The sequence below is a fragment of the Athene cunicularia genome (assembly GCF_003259725.1).
Source record: "Athene cunicularia isolate RWA chromosome 1 unlocalized genomic scaffold, athCun1 chr1_part2, whole genome shotgun sequence".
Classification (NCBI taxonomy): Eukaryota; Metazoa; Chordata; class Aves; order Strigiformes; family Strigidae; genus Athene; species Athene cunicularia.
This window is the reverse complement of record NW_020799092.1, coordinates 41,516,812-41,526,227: the sequence shown is the minus strand read 5'-3', so window position 1 is coordinate 41,526,227 and position 9,416 is coordinate 41,516,812. Positions and strand designations below refer to the sequence as shown.

The 9,416-nt window shown below is 38.1% G+C and overlaps 1 protein-coding gene across 1 annotated transcript; it reads right to left on the bottom strand.

Annotated features, from left to right (window-relative positions):
• Window positions 1–1,028: 1,028 nt before the first annotated feature.
• CCDC107 (coiled-coil domain containing 107) lies at window positions 1,029–9,413 on the bottom strand. Its single transcript, XM_026867485.1, has 6 exons — window positions 9,242–9,413; window positions 6,174–6,379; window positions 5,211–5,277; window positions 3,875–3,965; window positions 2,286–2,395; window positions 1,029–1,694 (listed from the first exon to the last, which is right to left on the bottom strand). The coding sequence occupies exons 1-6, from the start codon at window positions 9,411–9,413 to the stop codon at window positions 1,420–1,422; spliced, it is 921 nt and encodes a 306-aa protein (XP_026723286.1). The 3' UTR covers window positions 1,029–1,419.
• Window positions 9,414–9,416: the final 3 nt, after the last annotated feature.

Genomic DNA, 9,416 nt, shown 5'->3' with positions numbered 1-9,416 from the left:
GGCAGCGCCCGGAGGGCTGCAGCACTGACCTGCAGCCACAGCGGCCCTCACAGCAGAGCCAGCCACGGAGCCCAGAACAGCAAACGCCGTGGCAGTGCCGCCGGTCCCCGCTCCTTCGCTTCCTCTGATCAAAGGCTTTGAAATTGTTTTCAGTTCATTTTAATTAGCCTTAGTAGTAATCTCAGAGGATAGCCTCTGGGTAATAACATTTTTTTTCAAACAATTTGAATTGTCTTGAATGACCGGACCTACACAAGCTATTTTTAAAAATCAAATTGTGCCCCAAGTACCAGTTCCAATTCATCCATACTGTCTTGGAGGAAAAACCTGTCACTTCTTGAGAAACCCTGGCTTTTAGGTCAATCAGTTTTCCAAAGATAGGTATTATAACTGGCCTACTTAAAAGCTATGCAGTCATAAACCAGAAAATTGAACAGCATTGTGCTGCCAGACCTACCTCTAATGTAATTCCTGTCATTAAAGGGTGGCAGTTCCATAGACATGTGTGTTAAGTGAACAAAAAATGAGTAGAAAATAAAGGTATGGACAAAAATTATTCTGGCAAAGGATAAAAATGCTTCTAACACTGACCTAAAAAAGCCACTAGCAAGTTAGCATAATGTCTTGAAAAAAGAACCCCGTCCAAGCTCCACAGTTCTTGAATGATACATACCAATACTGATACAAGAAAAAGTGTATTACAATGAATCATTTATTGTGTTAAAATAAATATGAAACAGGGATATAGTACTCATAGGTATCAATCATTAGGGAGCTCTTCAGTTCAACCAGTGACAGGTGGGAAAGAAAAGTGATCCAGTGTAATCCATTAAGGTTTAAATTGACATACAAAGCTATACATCATTCTTGAGTAGACAGCAAACTCAAAGATAATTATGTTTAAATAGTATCTGTAGCTAAATTTCTCTCTCCAAATAAAGAAACCTGACTATGAATGCATCTCTAAGACTTAACCCATACTGCTTTTCATTCACTCCCTAGAGAAAAGTTTTCCACGAAGAACAAAATTCATCAGTGCGGCTCTTTAATGAAAAGTCATAGTTGAAGTGGAACCATGCTTACTAGTTACATTTATGAAACATCTATTCTTTATAATCTTAATTTCAAGATACTCTAATATTTTAGTGAAGCATCAGATATAATTACAGTGCATTGTATACAGAGTACAGAAATATTTGTATAGGAAAAAAATAAATAGAAAAAAATATGTAAACATCCTGAGTGAAATTCTGCTGCCATTGAAGTCACAGAACCATCACAGATAGGAGCACAGGCAGTATTTCACCCCTCTTTTTAAAGCATATAGTAGTGCACATAACTTCATTCAGAACAGTTTAAAGTGCATACAACATTATTAAAAAAAATCATAAGCATTCAGAAGTTTTACATATCCAGATTTCATTCATATCTATTACGTCTCCTCAATCCTATCTCTTCCGATTCAATGGCAACTTTGTTTATCATTTCTTGGTCTTCTACCACATCTGGCTCAAACTGATGTACTTCACATTCATCATATAATTCATGCTCTTCTATTTTGTAATCATTATCAGCATCCTCAAGCAAATCTTCATTACTGTCATCTTCTCCATCATCCATTTCTTTCTCTTGGGAATGTTCAGCAAATGACTGAATGAGATCTTCAAGTTTCTCATTACAAATGTGGCTGACATCTTATAATTCACACCCCCCCCCCCCAAAAAAAAAAAAAAAAAAGACAACTACTCCTAATTTCAGGATCAGTTTAGAAGTGGAATTTTTATTTTTTTTTTTTTATTAAGACAACTAATGCAAAAATTCCTCAAATTTCTAGTGAACCATTCTTAACATTTAGTATTTCTCTTAGACTACTATGCATTTCTTGGAAGTCTCCAGTTGAAACTAGTATACAATTTGCTGTTTAGTATATTATGCAAGTGTTACCCACAGCCACAGAGGTCCCTATCTGGGAATCCTTAGACTAAAGTTAGTCCAATACTAACAGACTGCTTAGAAACTCCAGAAGCCTGTTTTAACAAAACAGAACATGACTGTGTGGTCTTAGTTCAATGTCTTTTAGCACCTATTCTCAAAAAAAAATCACGATGTATCAAAAATTTGAAATCAGATACACCTCAAACAGGAAGAATGGTAATCCTCCAGAATAAAATTAATTCCACACACATTACCTAAGATGTAAGAGCTGAACAACATTATAGTAAAATCTGTTTATTCTTTTAAAATATAAACTACTTAGTTATCTATCCTGCTAGAAATCAAAGTACCTTGCATCTTGTTTTCTGATTTATCCAATCCACTTTCTTTCATCAGTCGTCTAATTGATTGGAGTTGTGTCATTATCTCATCTTTCTGCTCACAAGCTAAAGCATTAACACTAGAAAAAAAGACAGACATCAACAGTTGAAAGATTACCTTGGAAGCGAGTGCTTGATAATAATGCACAAGACTGAAGTATCCCCTTCCATGGATAAATACTACAGTTAAAGTTGGAGACATGTTTAGGTCAGGCTTTTCTTTGAGAACTGTCTCTTGAGAACTGGGGAGCCACAACATAGACCTACTGAATAATCTAGTCACTTGTGTTGGTTTAGGCCCTGTTGGGACCGGAGACCACATTGCTGTTGTCCCTCCCCCACCCTCAGCCGGTCAGGCTGGTAGTGAGGCACAAACCCCAGCGTTGAAATAAAAAGAGATTTAATACAACAGTGTGGTAAATAACAACCTGAATAACAACAGTAGCAATGGTAACAACAATAAACAGTAATAACAGTAAACAAGACAAAAGATATACAGAGAAATATTGCAGTGGACACAGCCAGCCCGCCACGCGTGCTTCCCGCGACCCAAGCCACAAAGGAAAAAGCTTCCAGCGCTGCCGCGCCAGACCTGACATCAGCATGGTATGAATAACCCGGCTGGAGATCCCTTCTCCCTGCTGGGGAAACTTAACCCTATTCTAGTTGAACCAGGACATCACTGAATTCTAACACTGGGGATCCAATGGCCAAGTAATGACTACTGAAAGAAACAACTACCCAAAGTAATTTTATTTTTAGTACAAACAGTGCTTAATCCAGAACTTTACCGTTTAGAGGCTTTTCTTATTTCAGATTCTATTTACTTTCTCTCCTCTCCAGCGCTACTAGAAATTTGTTAGGCAAGTGGGTCAGTGAATTTGCTGCTTAATAGTTTCAGCATATATTAAGTTCAGAAGTACACTAAAGGAACAATCATTAAATTCTGCATGTTTAATACCAGGCTTCACAAAGGATGTCAGTCTACACAAAAAGGACCACATGGATATTTTTATTTCTAGTAGACAGGTAAGACCCTAGCTTCTTAAGAAAATAACATCTCTAAAACTACTTGTTACACTACAACAGAGAAGTTTTATTTCCCAAAAACACACACAGTCACTTAACAGGTTCACTTCAAAACACAAAAATAAGCAGCTATACCTTGATAACTAGTTTTGTCTTCTAATTATATAAAAAGGAAGAAACTCTTTCTGCTACCAGAAATCTAATTCCCACATGGGGTTTCAAATGCCACTGAGCTCAAGTGGTTTTTTTCAGCATTAGTCTCCTCTGTCAATATTAAAGTTTAACTTGTTAAGCCACAGTAACGTGATCGTTAAGTATGAGCTTTTGCATTTATGTTTGGTGACGAGAGACGGGAGGTATCTGTGAAAAAGATCACAAATTGCAGAAGAGGTATTACCCGCAAAGGTGGTAATTAAAGAAGTTTCCTAAACACTGTTCCTTACCTATATACCAGGAACATTTTAAGAACTCTGCTAACATTTTGGAGGATTTCAATTTACAGAAAACAATACTAACTGAGAAACACTCACCAGTTTGACAGTGGATCCAACTGAGTCAACAAAGAATTTAACATTTTTTCTGTCTGTGCTAGATGCTGCTCCAGTTCTAAAAGCTGATGCTCTAACAAAAAAGGAAAAAAAAAAAAAAAGAGGGGAGCAGGGTGGTGGGCAGGAGAAAAAGGACACTGTAAGAAATGTATTTACAATACCAAAAGGATACTGATTTATGGTTTTGGTTGGACAGATTCAAAAATGAGGATTTTTTTTTTTCTCTATAAAATTCTAGAATACAAAAAGGGAGCAGTGGGGCTGAGAACAAAAGCTTTACTATGTGTGACCAGAAGTCCTTCACATCCAATAACATGTCTCCAATAGCGCCCAAACAGAGGGCACCTTGGTAGAAATGGAGCAAGAATGTGGCTCTCACCTTCCCAGCCTCAAAAACTATTCAGTTCCAAGACTTCCTGACATGTCAGTAGTGTATTTATACTTAATATGTTGTCACGAATTTGCCTGCTCACACCTGACAAATATATTCAACATTTAATGCACTACAATTGTGAGGAGTAACTCCTCCTAAAGTACTACTGAACTTTGAAGAAAGAAGAATGCAACACAAAGGGATGGTGAGTAGGCAGTGTAGCAAATTGCTGCTGAACCTGATTACAGATCTGGTGTACAGAGACACCAAAACAGGCTGCTAATTTAATTAACTAAGAAATGTGTCAATACAAGGGGCAAAAAAAGTATGAAAACAGCTCAACTTTGATGTACCATAACTTTTTCTTCAGAGGAAAGCCCACTTCTTGGCACGTGCAGAATAGACTGAATCAGACAGTCAAGAGTACTCTGTATCATGAAGAAAAAGATGGTATCATTTATTCTGTCTCTTCTATAAACTTCTAATGTTTTTGACAGGTCTTTAATTTGGCCTAAAAATTCAAGAGTCTCTATACTTGTTTATCCATGCTGTTCAATTCTAAATCAGATCATTATATCCTTTTTTAATACCCTATAAATCTACAGATTATTATATTCTATTTAAACATCCTATTCTACTGAAGAAAACTGAACATATCTTAGATAAGAAAAACATTAGACATTAAAAGGTAGAGAATCATACTATATTACTATAGCTGTTTTAAAAAAACATTACCATCTGGAGTTTTCAAACAAACCTCTAACAAGTGTTTCAAATACACAGCGTAACAAAGTTTTGTAGGTTCCTAACTGCACTTAAGCAATCTGAAAGACTGTTCTTGTTTAGCTATACTGCATCAATGAAAATATGTAGCTTTGTTCCAGCAGGAAATACATATTTTTGGTGAACATACTGTGAAATACACGTTATGAATAAGTATATTACCTGTTTCCTTTGCCTTGTCCTCTGTACTTTTTTCCTTTTTGGAAAGATTTTCTTCATGTGACTTCATCTTTAATAAATACAATCATGTTAAAAGACTTCATCACTATTTGTGTATTAAAAATAAAAATGCATTTAGAAATTTACTGAAAGTAAACAGCAACCACAAAAATGTGCTCCATCAATGAAACTTTTTTTCTGCCATGCCTTCTTCCTATCTTAAACTAATGCTTCTGATTTTAAGCAATGACAGCATGACTGACAAAAGTTGTAAAAACAAGCAGTTGCTATTTCAACTCCAGTTTTCAAAAAAATGAACAGAAGGAACCTTTCCTTGAAGGCAAGCAGCACTGTTCCAGGTTTGCAGGTCTCAGCATTGCAAGTATTGTAATATCTCTTATTACAAGTAATACATACCAAGACTGGTACTAAAAAAAAACCCCAACTGATCATGTGTTCTCCATTCTTAATTTAATGATGGTAGAAAAGGTACCACATCTCATGAATAAAAGTCTATGTTGCAGCTGCATGACCAAATGAGAAGCCCAAATAAAAGGTCTAGACTATTTGCTATTCTATCTAATTGCTAATCTAAAACAGTCTGCAGGAGTTGTCCATCTCCTTCCCATATTCAACCTCATTCTGAAGAATGAAAAGGAAGTGAAATACTGATGAAGGCTTAAGTTACAGCCTCATTTAACAGCACTGTTTAGGTTCTCAGGTTCTTATTGGAGGCTGGGGGAAAGTCTAAGATACTCACTACTTTAAGTGTTGGAAAAAAGCCAAGTCAGAAGCCTTCATAAGGAAGAATCAGATATCCTACAATTTTAACTGCAGAGCTCACATTCAAGCAAGAAATGGCTTTTGCACAACCATATACAAAGTCTCAGAATGGAGAAAAAACTCCAACAAACCAGTTACATTTCCTTCTAATTTCGATAATCTTATGGCTTTCTTATGGCTTACCTTAAGAAATTTGTATACTGCAAACACTCCCACTCCAAGAGCATACAACGGCATGAGGGTGAATGCTAACTCTCTACCATTTCCTCTTGTTCTCTCACTCTTTATCTCTTTTTCCATTGCATTTCTCATCTGCTGAATACTCTGATAAGTATTGCTGTCAGACTTTCCTGGATTCAGGTGAACTTGATGAACTGTCTGAGGACTACCTTAAAAAATTAAATTGAGAGAACGAAGACAAAGTTAGAAAGGAAACTATGTGTTCAATTAGTTTCACAACTGGAATTAAATTGTTTTCTTCTTGTGTGATCATCTTTGTTCATCACTATGATGGTGTGGTCAGCACTGCACCCAAATAAAGGTACAAAAAATATTTTTTAATCAATTTTTCATTAATAGAATGCAAAGTTAAATCTATATAGCAAAGATTCTCAAACTAAATTTCTATGTTTCTTTAAAACACAAGTTCTAAGTTTCTTCCTTCACAGCAACACTGGCAAACCCACAGCAAACCACAGACAGGTATATCTATCAAGAAACAACTTAAATCTTGAAATTAAAGCATACTCAAACTATTGCTAATGCCAAGAACAAATTACTATTTTTCCTCTATAACAAAGTAGTTTGCAAACTGAACACTCTAGTCACAGAAAAAAAAAAAAAAGTTTTGTTGAAATATGCTGCTGTGTTGCTGCTTTCATTATTTTAACAGTAAATGCAGTACTATGTGGACATTCCCTCTGGTTTAGAAGTGCTGTACCTCTGCAGATCAAGTATTTAGCAGGAAAAGATTACACAATAGCAAGGAGATGCAACCTTGGAAGACTTAAGTATTTTTGCATGTAATTTGCCTGCCAGAACAGGGAGCAGACGAAAGAACAGGCAGTTCTGTCATTGCTTATCTTAGGAATTAGGTTATTTGGTAGTTAAATCTAGAGTTCATGGGACAAGCACATGAGAAAGTGCTATCAGCCAAAGAATGCAGATGCTTGCAGAGACAGAAGGCAGGTGATGGGGGGGCTGACTGCCTAGACTTACACTTTCAAATCCCTTTCAATACTTAGTTCATTGTAATTTAATATATCAGAACTGAGTATGGGTGAAACAAGATTCATATTCTATAAAAACTCCTAAACAAAAGACCATTATGCAAATCACTGTCAATTAATACTGAAACAGTGTCATTTCAAGAATATACAGTAACATAATTCCAGCGCAAGAGACAGCCGCAATCAGGAAGTGAAAAAAATAAAAGAAGTTACAACTTCCAGTAAAACAACTGTTTGCTACAGCTTCTTCCAAATCCAAGAGAAAAAGGAATCTACTTCTGCTAACCTAAGCTGGTACTTTGTGATAAGAGACCTCAAACAGTGTTTTAGAATTGTCTAAAATGAGTTAGCCAGAAAAGTTTTTCAGACTTCCAGGAATGACCCTGACGGTAGCAACATTTACAAACAGCTCTGCAGTCAAGTCCTGTCAGGCATTACTGCAAGTTCTTCCACATGTAATTGATCTGTTTGAAACATGCACATTTGTAGCAGACCCATCTGTATGTTTGCTCATTGGAACTCAGAACTGGACAGTTACACAAAAAATTAAATGCCTTAGCTTATACAAGCAGAAGTCAAGCTACCTTAATCATTTAATGCAAGTTCAGGCAGACATTCCATTTTCAACACAAGGATTTACTAACTCTGCACTAACTGGGAAATCACGTTTTATCTTATGCAGAGTCTTCCTCCTTTCAGAATGTTTCCCACTGATTACTAGTTTTAAATTTGCACTCACTCTTCTTTCCTACTTTCAGTTCTACTTGTTTTTAATGTAAATGAGGAGATTTACTAAAATACCTCACCACAGATGAAAACATTTCCACAGGTCATACAAGTAAGAAGGTGCTTGGTCAAGGGCCACAACACCTTCCTGGCACAGAGGAGGGATGCTGAATCCTAACGAAGTGCAGTGTCTTGTACCAAATTTATTCCACAGAAGAAACAGCAAAGCAAGTTACTGGGCAAGCAGGAGGAAAGAAGAACCCTGACAGGTGAGAACAGCAGATCTGCCTGAAACTTATTTTACATAGTGCTGGACCAGTAGAATCAGAAGCGTGTTAAGTGCTGCTTTTTTTAAGGTTTGGTTTTTAAAGAATTTGATCTATATGAAATGACAGCTACCACATAAATTAAAAATAATCAAACAAAATATGCCAGGCTTATGAAGCACAGTAAATTCGATGTCAGCCAGGAAGAAGATGGCAGCAACTCAAGCCTCAAGTTTCTGCCTCCTGGGGAAAAGCACAGACCCATGATTTGGGTGATTAATAGCAACTATCTGTCTCTTGGTTTGCAATGCCTTGGAAGGGCATCATCGATGAATCAATCAACAGAGAAAGCTACCTCAAGAAAGCTAAAGTCTCTGCTGATGTACTCTGACATAGCTTAACGTACATTTACACCACTCAAGCTTTAACAAGCAGCAAGCTCTCTAGCCCATTCAGTGACAACTTTTCTAAACAAGTACCTCAGACTCTTTCCAATACACTACCTGACAAATCTCATATGATTCTGTGTTAAAGTTTACTAACAGTAACACTTGGCTTCCTTATTGCACTTCTAACGTGCACAGTGAAATTTTTTGCTCTGACACCTCACAGCTACTCATCTGTTAAGAGTAACTAACTGTGCCCCTGCAGGTATTATTCCTTAAACTGCCCCGATAAGACACGCTTCCAGTAACAGGATACTACCTACGTTTAAAAGTAATTTTCTTAAGACAATACGGGCAAAAATCAAAACAGTAATAAACCACAAGAGCAGATGATACAAGGAGGGGGTGGAAGGTTAAGGCGAGGAGGTGAAAACGCACACGCCAGCTCGGGGCCGCTTGACAAGGCCTCCCCTTTCACAGGCCGTGTAAAACACCCGGCGCCTCCCTCCACAGGAAGGCGAGCCGCAGCACAGCCCTCTCCGCTCCCGGGGGCTCCCCTCAAGCCCGCCCGAGAGGGGCCGGCTCCGAGCAGCTCCCGCACAGACCAGCCGCGGTGCGGACTCGGGCACCGCCACCGCTCCTACCTCCGCGGTGCTGACGGGGATCGTAATGGCCGGGGCCGGCCTTGCCGCCCCGTGGAAATCGGCCGGCCCGCCCGCCGCTGCCTCCTCCCCCGAACATCCTGGGCATGACGAGGAAGACGCAGAGCACCAGCACCACCGAGACCACCACCTGCTGCAGCACCGACAGCGCCATGGC